This window comes from Felis catus, chromosome C1 (assembly GCF_018350175.1).
Source record: "Felis catus isolate Fca126 chromosome C1, F.catus_Fca126_mat1.0, whole genome shotgun sequence".
NCBI lineage: Eukaryota > Metazoa > Chordata > Mammalia > Carnivora > Felidae > Felis > Felis catus.
Genome location: NC_058375.1, coordinates 2,084,781 through 2,103,769, shown reverse-complemented (window position 1 = coordinate 2,103,769; position 18,989 = coordinate 2,084,781). Strand labels below are relative to the sequence as shown.

The 18,989-nt window shown below is 59.0% G+C and overlaps 2 protein-coding genes across 5 annotated transcripts in view; one reads left to right on the top strand and one right to left on the bottom strand.

Annotated features, from left to right (window-relative positions):
* The window catches only part of TP73 (tumor protein p73), a 60,682-nt gene extending 43,838 nt beyond the window's left edge, over window positions 1–16,844 (bottom strand). The window contains exon 1 of one of the 4 annotated variants that reach the window (XM_023258003.2): window positions 16,696–16,844. The gene's annotated coding sequence lies outside the window, so the exon portion shown is untranslated. Of the gene's footprint in view, window positions 1–1,873; window positions 1,960–5,123; window positions 5,211–16,289; window positions 16,330–16,695 lie in introns of those variants that run through there. The other 3 variants (XM_045034971.1, XM_019836037.2, XM_003989443.5) reach the window with 3 other exon arrangements.
* Window positions 11,042–18,903, top strand: LOC123379425. The gene is made up of 5 exons (XM_045034867.1): window positions 11,042–11,125; window positions 11,456–11,480; window positions 11,716–12,046; window positions 16,034–16,384; window positions 17,683–18,903. Exons 1-5 carry the CDS (start codon window positions 11,042–11,044, stop codon window positions 18,221–18,223), a joined length of 1,332 nt encoding a protein of 443 aa, XP_044890802.1. The 3' UTR covers window positions 18,224–18,903.
* Window positions 18,904–18,989: the final 86 nt, after the last annotated feature.

Below are 18,989 nucleotides of genomic sequence, written 5' to 3'. Positions count from 1 at the left end.
CTCAACCCCAGCTCACTCGAGCGGGGGCGCCACCCTCCCTGCTTTCAGCCTCTCGATGTGACTCACGGGTTTTCTCACCAGGGAGACCTGGCATCTACTGATATTTTCATTTTTAGTCACTTCTGGGAGCGGGGGCAGGGGTGCTCCCCAACATCGCACAGAACACGCAGCCCCTCACAGCGGAGAACCCACAGGCCCAGAGGTCAGCGCGCAGGGGAGACACGGGCCACACCACTGCTTCTAGGTGCTGCTGGCCACGCCCTGGACAGGGCCTCTGGGCATTCACACCACCTGTCACAGCCAGTCCCCACGCGTCCCCTCCCTGCCTGCTACCCTGTCCCCTCCATGCCCCCTGCCTTGTCCCCTGTGTCCCCTCCCTGACCTCTACCCTGTCCCCTCTCTGTCCCTACCTGTCCCCACATGTCCCCTCCACGGCCCCCACCCCGTCCCCACGTGTCTCCTCCACGGCCCCCCCCGTCCCCACGGGTCCCCTCTATGGCCCCCACCCTATCTGCATGTGGCCCATCTATGACCCCATCCTGTCCCCACGTGGCCCCCACCCCACCTGTATCCTCCTAGGCCAGGCCAGACCCCAGCCTCCTTAGGAAGCATCTGTCCTCCCTGACTCCTAGCCAGGATGCCCCTCATTCTGCCCCGTCACTGGCAGGTGGGGAGCACCCCTCGGCTATGTGGCCACAGGACAGCCTTGCTAGTCAGGGAGGGTTGCTTGCCTGTCCCCGCTGCCTGCCCCAGGCTCCAACGCCACATCTGAAAAACTGGGGCCCCTGCGAGGCCCCCGCAAACAGAGGCATCCCACGCGTGGGAACGGCAGTCCCAGCCGCCTATAGAGCCCCGAGACAGGGCCGACACGGGGCCCGCACCCCCCCAACCCCAGCCATCTGGGTGCCCACACACCAGGAGGGGCAACTTCCTTCAGTTCTAAGAAACGAGGCCCAAGAGCTCCATCCTGACCCCCACTCACAAACACTCGTCTCCTCCGCTCTGTCACAACGGCCGTGACGAGGCCCCTTCCCCCACCAGTAAACACTGACGCAGCAGACTGACCATCGCAGGAGGGGACCCGGGCCATCCTGGGCTGGACCCCTTCTAGTCACCCCTGTGGCCCCAATTCAAGGGCACTGAGAACGTTCTGGCACCCAGAAGTCCCCCTACCTGGGTGGAGGGCTCAGGCAGCTGTCAGGGGAGGACGGAGCGGGCAGGCCACCCCTCTGGGAAATGGCGCCCTTCCCTGGGTGGCGGCCCCGCCGAATTCCAGCAGGACGCTCGGGGCATTCAGGGCGGTTGGGGCCAAGAGGCCTCTGTTGCTCCTGCCGCCCACTGCAACAAGGGTGGCCCTGGCCTCGTGGGGGGCGGCCTGGCTGGAGGACCCGGCTGGAGTGCCTCCCTCCTCAGGGAGCCGGGGGCGGTGGCAGCAGCCACCTTCGCCCCCCTCCCCTGCCTGTGGCCCGGGCCACGTGGCCACAGGAGAGCTGGGCTGACCTTGCCACGCAGGGTAGGGTAGGCTGGGTCAGGACAGGGCCGGCCAGATCCTCGCCCCGGAGAGACGGGGTCCCGCGGGGCCCAGGGAGGGGGGCATGACTAGGGGCCTCATGTCCCCCGGAGACCACTCCCTGACGCCCCTCTGCCCACGCTGGGGGGAGACCAAGCCCTGGGAAGGAGGGACAAATTTAGCTTCCCCACCCTGGGCCAGGGTGCACTTGTGAAATATGAAAACAGCTGGAGGTACCCGATTAAGCTGCCCTCTCTCCCTCCTGGGCTGGGGCCCGCTCGAAGGGGGTGGGGGGAGACTCTGGAGCCACCCCAGGAGCCCCCCCCGCCCGGCCCTGCCCCTTCTCATCTGCCAGCGTCTTACCCCGGCCACCAGCCTCCGTTGTGGCCCACGGCCTCCTTCCCCTGGCACCTGCGCCCGCCCAGAGAACTGTGAGTCAGGTTGCCAGAAGTTTTGCTTTGAGTCTAGGGGTTGGCTTTGCACCCACGTAAGACAGGCCCTCTGACCACGTGGGCTTTGTGCACTTCTAGAAGGAAACAATGGTAACACAAGCTTCCTGGGGCTGAGTTCAGGCCTCGGCTGCGAGAAGGGCTCGGCTGATCGGCGATGCCCCAGCAGCCCCGTGGGAAAGGGCTGTCGCAGACCAGCTCCTGGAAGAGGAACTAAACCGGAAACACCCAAGGCTCGCGAACCAGCACGGCATCCCCGAGGCGGGGGGGGGGGGGGGTGCTGTGAGACCAGCAGATCTGCGGCTCATTTTACTATCAATGTGGGAACACGCACAGAGAGGTGAGGGCACCCGTCCAAGGGCACACAGCTAGTTGGGGCCGAGAGCCCTACCCAGCAGTCTGGCTCTAGCAACCTTGCTCATGACCCCTGCCCTCAACCTGGCCCGACCCTCCTCAGCCTGCAACCCCACCTGCACACCAAGTATCCTGCCTGGAAAGCCCCTTGCCCAGCCCTTTCTTTGCCCCGCACCCCGAAGCCCCCACCCGCGGCGAGGGCCCCCCTGCCCTCTGCAGATCTGCCGGAGTCCTTCCCCCCAACACCTGCAGGTCCTGCCGAGGCACACGGCTCCTGTCCCGTCATTTCCTGCTCTGCAGCTCGGCACTGCCCCACACCCCTGCTCCGTCTCCCCCTCCGTCCACGCCCAGCCAGCCCACCTCTGCTGTTTGGCAGCTGTGTGACCCTGGACAGGTGTATTGCCCATTCTGAGCCGCTGTTTCCTGCAGTGTGTGGGAAGAAGCCTGCAGGGTGATCCAGACACACCGGGAGCTCGAGAAACAGCCGTGGGTTGCAGTCGGCCAGGGGTCGCTCAGAGCAGGCGACAGTGGAGGCATAAGCCAGGCCCTGGCCCAGGGGTAGCAACGGTCACTGGCCCGTCCCCGACTCATTAGCAGAACCCCCGCCCTGCATCCTGGTCTCTCCAGGAATGAGGCGCCTGCAGGCTGAGACAGACCCGTGTCCCATCACAGGAGGAAGCTTTGGAATGCCCCGGCGGCTTGGACGGGCCCCCTGCTTCCTCCTCTAGATGTCAGCTCCCCCGGGGCTCGGTCACTGCTGCATCCCCAGAGCCCGGGAGCGTTCGCTCGGCACACTGAGGTGGCAGCTGCTCCCTGTCTGCACAGGTGACCGGCACGGGGGACCGTGCACCTCCACCTCGGGGACCACCAGGAGGGGGTGGCCGTGGAGCCCCGTGCCGGTGACCAGACACTGCCTCTCACCCGTGGGGCTGCCAGGCACCCCTGACCTCTCTGTCTCCTCCAACCCTCCCCTCCCAGACCCTGTTTCTACCCCGAGGGGTCACGCTTCCACAGGCCAGCGTGGCATCATTGGAGGCGCCTGCTCTGTCCTCTGGAATCTTCTCTTCCCCAGACAAGCCCGTGAGCTCCTTCAACCGTGCCCTGGATGGTTGTTCCCAAACCATCATCCCTCCCAGCCACCCTCCTCTAGACACCTCTACTTTCCTAGAAGGAGATGCCCCTCAGGTGTGTCCCCCAACCCCCATGCAGACCCTCCGGCGCTCTGGATGCCTGCTCTGGGCCTGGAAACGCACTAACTGCCTGGGGTTCCCCCACCCACAAAGTCACTGACACCAGCTACTTTGCCGACACTCAGTCCGACTCCCACAGTATGTTCCTCCCTGCTCTGAGGTCCCCTGCACATCCCACGTGACTTCCCCCAAGCCGGCCAGCCATCCCTCACTCGCTCTAGAAACATCCATCAGCGTTCCACAGAGCTGTCTCTGTCCCACGGGCTCTGCCCTGCCCACCCCCCCGCCCTCAGCCTGGGGGTTATCTTTCTGACGACGATGCCCAGTCCCAGCTCCAGCCTGGGTGTTCTGTATTTATCGACCTCAATCACCCAGGAGGAAGGAAAGCAGGCTGCACCCCTACTCTCCAGACGCTCTCACAGAAGCACAGAGAGGGTAGGTCACCTGCCCTGGGCCACACAGCTGGGAAGCGCAGACCGGGTCCGAGCCCACTCCCGTCCCCACCAGGCAGCCCTGCTCTCCAGGAGGTCCCCTCTATTGGGGGACAGACAAATAAACCAGCTTTTACCCCCTAGTGTAAAGGGCGCCGTGAAGGGGTGTGGATCACGGCCAGCGTCAGCACAAGGGTGCGCGAAGGCCCAGATGACCGTTGTCGTTTGCAGGTCTCCCAAGCTGACATTGAACTTGGGGGCCCGGGGAGAATGGGCACCGACAGGGTGGAGCTCGGCCAAGGACAGGCCCTGGCAGCCTTTAGGTCGGGGACAGCAGGAATAGCAGGGTGGGCCGGAAAAGGGACGGGGCCCTCTGGAGGCCACACAAAGGGCCCTGAGCCTGTGGACTACGGGCAGCAAGATTCAGGGCCCAGCTCTAGCGGGGACGCAGCGGGACGTTCGAGGAGAAGGTCATCCCGGCAGGCACACGTGGGCCCGGCGAGCCCAGAGGCAGGCGGTCGGTGAATCAGGCCTTGGCGGGGTCCAGACGAGCTGGGAGCGCATGGCATAACGGACCGCGCCGACAGAGGGGCAGGGGGATGAGGACACGTGTCCCGCCTCCCCTTCCAAGCCGGTTCACGCCGGTTCACGCGCTGCGACCAGCTACAGGTTCAGTGCCTTCGGCCTGCACGTGTGGGGCCTCTGTTTTCTGGCCTGTGCAGCGGGGATGGCCACACCTATCGACCACGACTGAGCCACACAAGAAGCTAAGGAGGGTGATGCCTGGCCTGGGCAGGCCGTGCCTCATTGGCAGGAAGTGGAGAGAGAGAGAGTTCCCAGCAGGCCAAGGGGAGGAGGCAGCCGGAAGGAAGCCGCTTCTGCCCCCACCCAGCCTGCCCCCCCCCCACCCGGGGCCCTTTGGGTCACTCAGGGCCCCCCAGGGGCAGAGGGCTCTGCAAAGTGCCACCAGAAGGGGTTGGTCTTCCTTGCCCATCAGGGGAACCACGGACACGGCCTCCCTGTCTGCCCTCCGTGCCCCCAGGGCACCCCACTCCTGGGTGCCGGGTGGAAGGCAGCGGGGAGGGGGCTCTGTCCCCCCCGCAGCAGGTGGCTGCTGTGTGGCCGGGAGGCCAGGACAGGACCCCACGCTCAGGCCTGAGAGAGGCAGCCAGGCTGAGCCCAAGCCTACCTTGGCGGAGCCTGGGCCCCGAGGGTGGGTTGGGGTCCGTGCGGAGGCGGAGGCGGCTGGGAGGCCCAAAGCAGCTCGTGGCTGGGCAGGCAGGCGGTGGAGGCAGCGTCCCGGTCGCCTAGGCAATGACATTGGAACCAAGGAAGCAGCGTGGCCGGCCTGGAGCCTGGGGCCGCCGGGGCGGAGCGTGGCTGGGAGCCCTGGGGCTGGCGGGCAGCACCATGCCCTCCGCACAGCGACCTGGGGACAGGCCCCTGGCCGCAGGAAGCAGAGCTGGAAGCTGGGCTCGGAGTGGGGCTGTGTCAGCCACGCCCTCATGTCCCCCTGTAGTCCTCATCAGAGAAATTTCCACACGCACACAGAAACAGAGAGCACAGTGCAACCAGCCCGTGAACCTACCCCCGGCCTCCGCGGCAGCTACAACGAGTTCCACACACACGACATTCCACCCGCGACGTGTCAGTGGGTGATTCTAAGCAGCGGGTGATTGAAAAAGGACCCACCTTTTTCACCGTTAGGTCCAACCAGGAAGTGGATATTCAACTGTTTTGTGCTGCCAGTACGTGTGGGAGCACACGTACACGCACACACACGGCAATCGGGTAATTCAGTGTAATACGCGGCCTCGAGACCGCATTCTGATTTTCCAAGCACGTGGTGTTTCTTTCTTTCTTTCTTTCTTTTTTTCCTAGCACCTAGATCTTGGGGGTTATTTATTTATTGATCTGTTTTTAATTTAAATCCAGGTTAGCTAACATCAAGTGTATTAATGGTGTCAGGAGAATTTAGTGACTCATCACTTACATATGACACCCAGTGCTCATCTCAGCAAGTGTCCTCCTTAATGCCCATCACCCGTCTCGCCCATCCCCCCACAACACCCCGCCAGCAACCCTCGGTTCATTCTCTGTATTTAGGAGTCTCTCATGATTTGCCTCTGTATCTGTTTTTATATTGCTTTTCCTTCCCTTCTCCTATGATCATGTTTTGTTTCTTAAATTCCACATAGGAGTGAAAACATATGGTATCTGCCTTTCTCTGTATGACTTCTTTCACTTAGCATTATACACTCTAGGTCCATCCACGTTGTTGCAAATGGCAAGAAGTCATCCTTTTTGGTCGCGAGTAATATTCCACCATATACATAAACCACATTTTCTTTATCCCTTCATCAGTCGACGGACATTTGGGCTCTTTCCATAGTTTGGCTATTGTCGATAGCGCTCCAAGCACATGTTTTTAACAACTGGCCAGAAGGACCCTGAGGAAGCCCAGATTTGGGGCCCTAACCTGTGTCACCACTCACTGCCCCTCCTTCCCCCACCACAGGCAGCAGCATAGAAAGCTCAAACCACCTGACAGGAGAAGGGACCATGCGGACAGGATTAACGGACATATCCAGGGGCGGAGGCATCTTGTCCTGGGCGGGGGGACCCAGTACAACCACAGGGTCCTGGTTAGAGGGAGGCAGCAGGTCAGGGGGGTGCACAGGTGCTGACCTGCTGGCTTTGCAGAGGGAGGAAGGGACCACGAGGCAGGAAGTGCAGGTGCCTCTAGAAGCTGGAACAGTCAAGGGATGCATTCTCCCCCTCGAACCTCCAGGAGCACCCCGCGCCTGCACCTTGATTTTAGCCCAGAAAGACGGATTTCAGGCTTCTGACCTCCGGAACTATGGGGAAAGCAAATCCACAGGGCTCTAAGCCGCTGAATTTGTGGTAATTTGTTACAGCGGCAACAGGAGACCAATCCAGTTTCACGTAACACAAGTTGGGGGAACGTTGTTTGCAGTGGTTTCCTGGAGCCCCTGGAGCAGACCCCGCGGCCCTGTGGAGTCTGGGAAGAAACCCTCGGCGGGGGGGCAGGGTACCCTGCAGGGTAAGGTCTCCGGGCTGGATGGAAACTGAAGATGCGGCCGACCCGGGAGCCAAAGCCCTCGCCCTTCAGGGACACAGCACACACGCACGCACACACTTCTGAGGGACGCTGCCAGGGTGCTCTCACCTGGACTCCCTGGGAGGGCGGGGGGGGGGGGAGGGAGGCGGCCACCCAGGGCAAGGGGCTCTGCTCCCTGACTGTTCCTGGGGAAGCGTCGGCCTGCGGCTGTGGGCTCCCCGACTCCTGCTGAACACGGACACATTTCTGCAGAATAGCCCGCGTCCGTGTGCAGCCCGTGTGTCAGGCGTGGGATGGGGCTGCGGGAGTCCTGTGTGCGTGTGCACACGCCTGCAGGTGTGAGGCATCGTGGCCACGCAGGGACAGTGGGTGGTGGCGGGAGGGAGGTGTTCCCTGGTCCTGGAAAAGAGGCAAAGCAGCCAGCGGGCAATGCCAGGCTGCCCACGGCCGGCTGTTGACCACAGCAGGTAGGTGCCGTGACCTGCACGTCTGGGAAGCGGCCCTCATTGAAGCCATGCGACCCTGGGGGGGTCCCTCCCCACCCGGCCCATGAGATCTCATGGCCTGAGATCTCATCACCAGGGCTCCTGTGGGGGTGACCTCCTGGCACGCCCTCCTTCCCAGCCCATCCCCTGTAGAGAGACGGACGGCCTGACTCGGGAGGCTGGGGCCCTGCCTTCTGAGCTGGGTGGTGGACACACAGCCCTGAACACTTAGGGCTCACAGAACCCTTGCCACAGCCCCCGACGGCCCTGTCTGAGACCAAAGGCGGGTGGGTGGCCCTGAGTGATGGTGTCAGACGGGCCTCTGGACACAGTCGAGGCAGTGAGAACGGCCACCAGCTTGGGGTGCTCAGTGGGGAGCCGGACGAGCATTCCTACACAACTTCCTGCCACCACAAGACCCTGTTGGAAAGCCCTTCCCGGGACGCTCTTGCCTAGGCCAGGGCCCGATGTTCATTAGCGAGGTCCAGGTGTGAACCTTGGCCCAGGGCCTGGGTGTCTTTCGAGCAGGATGAGAGCAGGACGTCACCCGAGGCTCCGTCCGTGTGGCCACACGCGCACTCTCTCAGGGTTCCGGAGCCCGGAGTGTGGGGAGTCTCGTGGGCCTAAAATCAAGATGGTGGCAGGGCTGCTTCCTCCTACTTCCGGCCTCTTCCAGCGGCCAGGGTGCTCATGTCCCTCGGCTCGAGGCCCCTTCCTGCAGATTCAGAGCCCACGCCTGCAGCCTCTGCTTCCACGGCCACGGCCCCCTCTGTCCCCGACCCTCCAGCCTCTATGTTACAGGGACCTGTGTGATGCCATGGGCCTAGCTGGACGCTCCAGGGTCATCACCACCTCCAGGTCCCCGACTGAGTCACTGTCCCTTTGGCCACGTGAATAACATGACCAGAGGTCTGGGGCCTTAGGACACGGGTGCCTGGGGGGCCCTCACTCTTCCAGGAGAAGGCCCAGGGTCGGCATTTACTCATTCCTGAGTTGGAAGGTCCCGCTTCTGCAGGGGAGACACAGGGCGCGCCTCTCTGCGGTCGGGCGGGGGGACCTTGGTGGCTGTTTGCTCAGCCGCCCTTCCTCCCTCGCCTCTGCGCCTCCTGCTCCCTCACGTTTACCAGCCACCCCTGCTTCGCAAGGACGAGACCCCGGAAACGTGCTCGAAAGCGAAACAGCGGCCACAAGGCAGCGCACAGGCCGGGACGCCTTCTGCTCCAGCCTGACACCCGGCTTTCTCTGCACGGGGACCGTGTTGAGTGTCTTACAGGCCCTAGTCCCAGGCCCTCACATCAGCCCCACGAGAAAAACTACTGACCCCATCTTACAGCCCAGGAAAGGGAGGCGCGGAGGTCGCGTGACTTCTCCAACGTGGGGCGGTTAGAGGCTGGAAATAAACCCCGCACAAATCGCGTGACCGAGCCGCCTCCTCCAGGCGCACCCGGGCGGCACGCGTACTTCCCGTGTCTGTTTCTGTTTTTCACGGTTCAAGGCCGTCACTGGGCTCCTGTCTCCTGAGCATCAGGTGTCCGACCACCCGCCCTCCTGAGTGCAGGTTTCCAAACGTCGAGGGAAGGGGCTTGCTGGAGCCGTGGGGACGGGCTCTCTTGCCCCCCAGCTGTCCCCCCACCCCATCCCACTGTCAAGACCCATCCCCACACCCCCCACCCCCATAAGCAAAGCCCACTCCCAGGCCCTCGGCAGGGTGCCAAGGTCTGGTGGGTCCTGGGTGTGGCCCCCACCTGCCTGCTCAGACCCTGCAGGGAAAGGGTGGGCACCCCCTCACACACGAGCCATGAATGAATGCGCAAATTAAGTCTTCAGTGGAATACAGCCTAGCCTCACTTCCGTACGTTTTTGGGAATCCGGAGAGCTCAGAAAACTGGGAGTTCTTTCCCTCCATCTGGGGCTGACTCCGCTGGGCAGATGCAAACTCTAAACCCACTCAGTGTAAACGTTCATTGGCACTCTGCTGCAGGAACGGGGGAGAGCCGGACTGCAGGGTGTTTCCATCGAACCCCTTGGTGGTGTTTCTAAAATACAAGATTCATGGGTGGTGGGGCCTGGGTGGCTCAGTCGGTTGAGCGTCCGACTTCAGCTCAGGTCATGATCTCACGGTCCGTGAGTTCAAGCCCCATGTCGGGCTCTGTGCTGACAGCTCAGAACCTGGAGCCTGCTTCAGATTCTGTGTCTCCCTCTCTCTCTGCCCCTCCCCCACTCACGCTCTGTCTCTCTCTCTCTCTCTCAAAAATAAATTAACATTCAAAAAATTTTTTAATACAAGATGCAGGTACTGTGCTACTCTTCTAAAGTATTCTTCCTTTAATCTGAATTCTGAAACACCAGTGGCCCCCAGTATGACACCCAGATGAGGGGCCCAGATGAGGGACTGTGGGCGGCGCTCTGGGACCACAGTGTTTCTGGGAAGACATTTCTTCCTCTCATCCTACAAAAGCCAAGCTTTGCAAGATCACATGACTAAGTAGCACATCTGGGGTGGATTTGAGCCCCCTTCTAGCCGGTTCCTAAGCAGGGCCACCCTCACCATGATTTTGTCACCTTTTACCATCAAGAACTCTCGTCAATGGAATGCCTTTGAATAGCATGAAATTTGAAAGGTCACAAAGGGCAAAGCACTGGTCCATACCCGGCCTCTTGGATTTGGCAGGGCTGTCCTGGCCGCCAGAGAAGGGAGTTGGAGAGACAAAGCAAACGGAGGGGTTTTCACTACAGCGACTGGAAGAAGGAGAAAGTCAGTAACTCAAGCTCTGCTGGTCACTCACACTGATCTGGGGCCAGACAGTCCCGGAAACTCTGGAAAAGCAGCCGGCCAGGGTTCCCAGCCCTTTACCCCGTGCCACTCCCCTTGAGCCTTTCTTGTTTTAAAACATGCTGTCCAGGGGCGCCTGGGTGGCTCAGTCGGTGAAGCGTCCCACTTCGGCTCAGGTCACCATCTCGCCGTCCGCGAGTTCGAGCCCCGAGTCAGGCTCTGGGCTGATGGCTCAGAGCCTGGAGCCTGCTTCCGATTCTGTGTCTCCTTCTCTCTCTGCCCCTCCCCCGTTCTCTCTGCCCCTCCCCCGTTCATGCTGTGTCTCTCTCTGTCTCAAAAATAAATAAACGTTAAAAAAAAATTAAAAAAAAAATAAATAAAACATGCTGTCCAGAAATTACTCTCCTACTCACCGTGGAGAGTAGACTCTTTGTCTTATTCTAAATATTTTCAGAGATCAAATCGACCAGAGGGAGGTTTGGACAGTGTTCTTGGAATTACCTTGACCTCAATCTTACAATCGTCTTTTCTGTTATTTTCACTAGAACTCATTATTTCGCATTAATCCAATTAGCGTCCTGTTTACCAAATGCCTCATCCTTACATTTACGGCTTGGTCTGAAAGCTCAGGGAGACGTCCCCCCCTCGATGCCTCCTCCCTCATTACTGCCAAATAATTAGTCAAGGAGCATCCCTGATCAAAAATTAAGAACCCAGAAGCAAGTTGAGGCTTGCCTTCCTCCGAAAGAAAAAAAACCCGACAAGAGATGCCTAATTACGGGGTTTTGCTGGTGGTCGGGGCCAGCGGGAAGCAGAAAACGGCCAGGAAGAGGGAGCGGGCAGTTGAGACGGTGCGGATCACAGCGGTTCGACGTGGAGCGGCCTCGATTTACACCCCAATGCCTAGTGGCCCTCACGCGCTCCCTAACGCAGACCCACATTTGCATAGGGCAGGTGCCAGAGCACGCGGTCTGGGGAAGCACCGTTCGGGTCTGTTTATTTAACTGTGCGCCCACACTTAGGAGCTTTCCCTCGTGACGGCTGCCACCTCTGCAAAAGTGACGCCTGTCTCTGTGGCGGGTGGCCCACAATCCTCACGCCCCCTCTACTCGGCGTCGCTTGGCGGGAGGGCAGGACCCACGCCAGGACCCGTCCCTCCCCCTCCGCCCGCCCCCACCCAGCCCCGCCAGAGTGTGCACGGCCCAGGTGAGCCTCAGAAGCCACACCTCTGCATCTTGCTCCTGTGGTGCAGACCAATGGAGGAAACAGAACCCAGGAAGTCACCTCTAAAATCCCAGGAGACGGGGCAGGAGGGGTGAGGGGACATCCTCCCTGCCCATTTTAAAGGAACCGGTGCAACCCCCCCCCCCCACCTCCCCCAGGAAGAAGCCACCTGCCCAATTAGCCAGAGGCTTCCCCAGATGTCCGCCCCCTCCCCCAGGGCTTGGCACCTCGGAGCAGCAGGTGAGCAATTACAGCCCCTGCCCCCTCCCCACAGGCATCCAGGGCCACAGGGAGCGATTCACCAGCTGGTGCTGGGCGGGCATCAGGGACAGGAACTTCCTGCACGCAGCCACTCTGAGCAGGATCACAAAGGAGAGATGTCCCTGGCTGCACCGGGTTCCCAGCCTGGCCCTGCGCGCTCGGGCCCCGCACCCTGGCTGCTGGAACGGCCGGACGGGCAGTGCCCAGGTGTTCTGTGCCTGCCTGGTGAGGGCGGGAGGGGGCTGGACCAGCCTTCCCTGGGGAATCCTGCCCTCCGGGGATCCCAGGTGAGTTCTCGTGGGCAGCTCACAGGAGGGAAAGGCTAGGGCCTCCCTAGGGAGACGGGGAGGCAGGCGGGCCCACAGCTCCCATACACATGAACACCCTGGGAACTCACCTAGATCAGGACGGCCCTCTCAGGCTCTGCCCCCCTGTCCCCCCCCCCCCCCCCCCCCCCCCCCCGCCAAGCAGTCACAGCCACACCCTGATTTGAGACTTCTGGCCCCCAGACCCAGAGAGAGTAAGTTTCTGTTGTTTAAGCCGCCCAGTCTCTGTAATCTGTTACGGTCGGTGCTCCAGAAAACCACCACAGCTATCAAAACGAAAATTTGTGACTTAAATCTGGACGTGTTTCTTTACGCATGAAATGACAAGGTCCCACCGCGGGTCTCATAACTCCTCATTTCAACTTGGTGACAAGCAGAAACGAAATTTTTCAATTTCTACGGCCACTGTGATGCACGGTGAAAACATCGGTGATTCCTCTCACAGAAAAAGTCACAGGCGCCACTAAAATAGGGGTTTGCTGTCACGTCCACAATCGGACGGGATGCTGAAATTCATGCTGCAGAAATGATACAAAGAAAGGTTTCGTCTTTCCCCACCGCAGGTCACAGCATCCCTACATTCCGGTTTAGATGGTCCCGCAGCACCAGGGTCGGGCGGTGCCCTGAGGTCGCCGCACGGGTGGCGGAGCCCCGCGGCTCCAGTCCCGGCTGAGCTCTCTGCCCTGGAGCCCCGACTCCTGCACCCTGCTGTTTGTAACCTTGGGCAAGCGCCGAGTCTCGACATCTCCACCTCCCCTCTGTAAGCGAGCACCCAGTCTGCGGGCTGTGAGGAGTACAGGGAAAGAATGTACCGAGCATTCAGCTCAGTCCCAGCTTGAGCCACCGCTCGATGTTAGGTATTATCACAGGTGTCCAACCAAGACTTGTTTGGCTGAAGTTTTTTTTTTTTTTTCTCTTTGGGTCTCTGATTTAGGGCAGCGTGTCCCGGAAAAGAAAGCACTTTTGATGAGCAAATGTCTGCTCTGCTAAGGAATCCTGGTCAGAGTGGGCAGAGGTGGGGCGGTGGGGGGGTGGGCGACAGGGGGGACACATGGAAAGTTTATAACCACTTGTGCTTGTCTCTTGGAGCCCACCTGGCCATGACGTGTCTTTAACTTGAAGCCCAGCGAGCAGAGGGAACTTTTCTAGAAACCAGAATCCACCTTCCTCTACCTAACACACAAGGAAAGGACTTGCCAGGCGTCCCGCGTAACTTGCTTCAGAGGCAACTTGTCAAGGAGACGTGGTTGTGTGTTTTGATGTGTCCTCTGCGTTTGTGAAAGAAATCCGGGCAGGACCTGGACGCACTCGGCAGGGGTAGGCGGGGAGGGGGAGGGGGAACCGGTCCATAAGAAAGCCGGTCCCACCTGGAGAGAAGACCCCTAGGGTGGCCAGGGAGATGCCATCTGCTCCTTTCCCCTTTCCTGCTCTATGAAGGTGATACATGAGAACGTGACATGTTTTAAAAACATTGACTCGTCACTCCCACAGAAATACCCAAACTGGGAAATAAAGGCATACGTTCCCCTTTCATGGGGGCCGGACGGAAGAAACCCACTTGGAAAATGTTTCTGCCTTTCTGGCAAACCGGAGGTTCACCGTGTGGGCGACGTCTTTTTTCCCCCCCTCATTTTATTCTGTTTTAGTTTATATTTTATTTTATGTTTTATTTTGTTATTTTATTTTATTTTCTATTTTATTTTATATTTTGTTTTATTTTCTATTTTATTTTGTATTTTGTTTTTATATTTTATTTTATGCTTTATTTTATATTTTATTTTATCTTATTTTTTATTTTATTTTATTTTATATTTTATTTTATGTTTTATTTTGTTATTTTATTTTATATTTTATTTTATATTTTGTTTTATTTTCTATTTTATTTTGTATTTTGTTTTTATATTTTATTTTATGCTTTATTTTATATTTTATTTTATCTTATTTTTTATTTTATTTTATTTTATATTTTATTTTATGTTTTATTTTGTTATTTTATATTTTATTTTATATTTTGTTTTATTTCATATTTTATTTTGTATTTTGTTTTTATATTTTATTTTATATTTTATTTTATGCTTTATTTTATATTTTATTTTATCTTATTTTTTATTTTATTTTATATTTTATTTTATTTTTTTATTTTTTTATTTTTTAAATTTTTTAAAATTTTTATTTGTTTTTGAGAGAGAGAGAGACAGAGTGCAAGTGGGGGAGGGGCAGAGAGAGAGGGAGACACAGAATCTGAAACAGGCTCCAGGCTCTGAGCTATCAGCACAGAGCCCTACGCGGGGCTCGAACCCATGAACCGTGAGATCACGACCTGAGCCGAAGTCGGACGCTTAACCGACTGAGCCACCCAGGCGCCCTATTTTATTTTATATTTTATATTTTATTTTATGTTTTATTTTATGTTTTTTATTTTATTTTATATTTTATTTTATCTTTTTTATTTTATTTTATATTTTATATTTTATTTTATTTTTTATTTTATACTTTACATTTTATTTTGTTTTATTTTATTGTTATTTTATTTTATATTTTGTATTTTATATTTTATTTTATATTTTATTTTATCTTATCTTATTTTATTTTATTTTATTTTATTTTACTTCATGTTAAGTGACGTCTTTCATACAAGTATCTAAAGGGTAAATTCCCCTCGAAACTGTCTCCCACGTGGATGAACATGCCGCCCCCACCCACCCTCCCACCCATGAGATGAGATGGTTCCCTTTCAGGTATCAGAACCCGGGGGGTGAATGTCTGCCTCTCTCCCTATGTCCTCAGGCTCTCCACCTCCACCCTAGCTGTGTCTTCGCCTGTGCTCAATGTTACAAATCCACTCCCAGATGTGGGTGGGGCATACTCTATAAATAAATCCCGAACCGAGGCATCCTGGAGGCAGTGCCCCTGACTGGGGCCATCAGCCTCCGCCCAAGCCCTGGGCAGATTCCTGCCTGGATGCCAGCCACTCCATTCCCTCCCAGGGGAGACCTGCTGGCCGCCCCAGAGCTGCCCCCACGCCCCGGCTCCTGGCTCTCCCAGCTGGGCAGCGGCACCTGGAACCATCCGCCATCACTTTTGAGCCACTTCGTGAAAGACAGGCATTGCCTTGTAATTGGGGAGAGGGGATTCGAACCCCAGCATTCTGACTTCCACATCCCCCTGCTTAATCTCTGTCTCAGACTGGCCTTCCCATGGGCTACCCTTCAGAAATTGGAGACGACCCTGTTCCCCATGGCCTTCACTAGAAAGACAGCGAGTAGGGCATAAGCACTGCGGACAATCTACAAGTGCCAGCTGCCGGGCCAGCTCACCTGCGGCAGCCCCGGCCGACAGGCCGCTGAGCAGGCACAGCCCCGCAGCCTCTTATTTTTAAAATCACACACACAATCCGTGAATCTGCATGTTGCAAAATCTCAAATTGTTCTCAATGCAATGCCTTTTTATCTTTAATGGGTAAATCAAAAGATGGGTGGCTGGACCTAACAGTAGACCCCAGCCCGGGAATGCGATACATTTCTGTACTCCTCTTCTTCCAAAGGTGATTATGAAGTCTATACAAATAAACAGCAACAACGAGAGCAAACAGAACCAAACCATTGTGCTAACGGTTCCCAAATGTCCAGTGATTTAATAAACAATCGTTGGGACCGATTGACCTCCAGTCAGAAGTTAACCATGCACTGTCTCCCTGGTCCCTTGCTGGTTGACAATGGTCTACCTGTCACCCGTCTATTTATGTCGCCATGTGCACACTTTCTGCATATCCGGTTAGGGACCAGACAAAAATGCAAGCTGAGTAAGAAGGTAACGATAGCTCCCTCCCTCCAAAGGCTGAAAGGACAGTGGATGCGAGGGAAGGAGGGTAGGGAGCCAGGGAGCCAGGGCAGAGGAGCTGCTTCCCCAGGGTGGGCCGGGGGCCTGACTCTGCTCCTCCTGAAACAGGCTCAGAAAACAGACCAGGCACCCTTGGCCAGCTCGGAACCACCTGGAGATGTCTCTCTGGAACCCTGGCTCTTTAGTGACTGGCCCCATGGATGTGGCTTGGTGGTCACGCCCAGCGCCGGGGTCCAGGGGAGCACTGGGTCTCAGCCTCGGGGAAGTGGGGAGTAACGCGGCCGGATTTCTACAGCCCTCTTGGGTGCAGACGGAGCGAGAGGGCACCGGCGGGGAGGAGCTTGTCAGCGACAGGGACGCTCACCAACTTCCATCGGCACCTGCACTCCGACCCGGCCTCTTCCCCGTCACCTTCGGAGCCTCCCCTCAGACGCTGGGGTGGAGAGGGGTCAGCTGGAGGTAGGCCCTCCGGGATTCCCAGCGACGCTGTTCCTCCCCCCAGAGCCACTGCTGGCAGGCCCCCCCCTCCCCCCATCTCCTCGCGGGCTGAACTCCGGCCACTTCCCTGCCACCCGCGCGGCGTCCCAGGGGCCGGTCGGACCCCGGAGGGGTGCCCCACGTCATCCTCTCTCCCAGCTCCCGCACGCTCGCCCCCTCCTCGCAACCCCTAGCTTCTGAGCCCGTGTGCCCCCCAGCCCCGCGCTCCGGCCCCCGCAGGCCGCGCGGCGCCACGCCCAGGCCCCCTCGCGCGGGCTCGCGGCGCTTCCTACCTGATGCAGTCGGAGCCCGGGGGCATCGACGCCGGAGCCGGCCCGGCAGTGGGTGCACGGCGGGCACGGGCGGCCCAGGCGGGTTATATGCGCGCGCGGAGGGGAGGCGCCGCGGGCAGGGGCGGCCGCGGAAGTTAGCGCCTGGCGCCGCCGGCCGGGCGGGAAGGCAGCGCGGGCCGCTCAGCGCGGCGGGAGGAGCGCGGGCGGCGGGGCCGGGCCGAGGCCGAGGTGGCCGCCGGCGCCCCGCCCCCCCAGCTGGCCGCGTGCGAGTCGGGGTCCCGGGCGCGCTCTGCCCCGCCTCCTTCCCGCCGCCTTTTGGCGCGCGTCGCCCCTGCGGAGCCCGCTGGGCCGCCTACCCCGGGCCGGACGCAGGCGAGATGGGCACCGCGACCCTCGGCCAGCTTGGGGGCCGCGGGCGAGGGCGCGCGGGAGCGAGGGCAGGCAGCCAAGCAGGCTCCGCGTCCCGACGCCTTGCTCCCCCCGCCCCACCCCATCCCACCCCCCAGACGCCGCATTTTCCCGACACCCCGGGCGGCCCTCCCGCCCCCACCGGCGCTGGGCTCCTCCGTGCGCGGGGCGCTCAGACCCCCGGGAGCAGGGGAAGAGCCGTCCTGGTCCGCGGAGTGTCCGCCCTCGCTGCCGGGAGCAGGGGTGAGGGGCGCGGTCCCAGGGCGAGGGGATTGGGTGGGGCCGTTTGCGCCCGTGGGGCTCCAGTGAGACTCTGAGGAGGGCGCGCCATCTATACTGACACCGAGCCGAGGTCACGGCCGCTCCCCGGCCCCGCTCGGCATTGCGGATCCGCGGGGACCCTCTGGGAACGACTGTCTGGCCCCAGCCCACACTCATCCTGGGCGGAGGTTGTGTCCCTTGGCCCCTGGGGAGGATCTGGTGACGCAAACACTCCCAGGTCGCGGCGCGCACCCTGCTCCCTCCCTCCTCTGGCCGCCGCCTGCCGCCCCCCAGCGCTGGTTTCTCTTCTTCGCGCAGGTGCGCGTGGGCGTCCACGGCGACACGTGGATCGTGCACTCGGAATTGCTCTCTACGTTCAGACACCGGCCTTGGGCCGAGTCTTCCCTCGGACCGGTGTCACCCACGGCTCCACGGGTCTGGACCCACTCTGGGCGGGTCCTTGGCCAGAGGACCCGACCCGCAGGACACGTTTGGAAAGGCTCTCGCGGCGTGCACCTGCCGTGAACTGCGTTCCGGTGCTCTCGGGACCCGTTATCGGCCTCCGAACCGGCGTCCCCAGGCTCGCGTGACCCTCGTGTCAGTGTCGCCTGTGGAACTGCGTACGAGCCGGGCTGGCGCAAACTGGGTTCTCTGGCCGCCTGGGTCCGCGTTCACCTGGCGGACCTGGCTCACTTCCACACACCTTTATTGCTCACCCACTGGTTTAGATTCGCGGGGGCTGGAGACACAAAGACGGATGGAGCTGTGGTACCGCCTAGCTGGACGCGTGCACGCATCCCCTGCGTGGCGGGGGACGTCGGCAGGCTGCAGGCCGGGGGCTGTGAGCACAGAGGTGTGAGGAGGGCCCAGGCTGGGTCTGGGTTCTCAGAAGGGAGGGGCGAGAGTGAGTGTCTGGGTCCGCCGGCCCCGGTAGACTGCGGAGGCTCTGGCAGGCAGGGCCTGGTCGGGTCATGGGGCAAGCCTCCTTCGGGGGAAGAGGACCAGGGGTTCCCAGAGGGCGAGAGGACAAGGCACTCGCTGGGGCGCCAGCAAGGTGCGCAAAACCCGCGCTGACACAGGCGCGCGCAGGTCCCAGGTCGCGCCCTGCGCTCTCCCTCTCCTCCTCGCGGGTGCAAACGCCAAAGGCATTCTCCCCAGATCTGCGTAGTGCCCGAGGGGAGGCGAGGGCATCCCTGCAGGCAGGGTTGCCCAATTCAGCCAAAAAGAAAGAAAAAAGAAAAGAAAAAAACCCAGAAAACGAACTTATTCATCGTGTATAACACGTACTTATTCACCGTGTATAACATACAACGTGTGTATATACACTATTACGTATTTAGATAGAAGCGCGTAGGTGTCCGTAAACGTAGTTACATCTAAGCATATTCACGTGTAAGTATAAACACTCAAACGTAAGCGGACACACAGGATGCCCGTTTACATTTGAAGTTCAGATAAGCGGGTACTTTTTTGGTGTTTGTCCCATACAGTATCTGAGAGCATTTTCCCACAAAAATGATTCGTTGTTTGCCTGAAATTCAACTTGAGCGCGCGTCCCGCGTTTTCGGTGTCAACCCTCGCTGGGGGGCGGATCGTCCTGCTGGCGAGAAGCGCGGCGGCGCGGG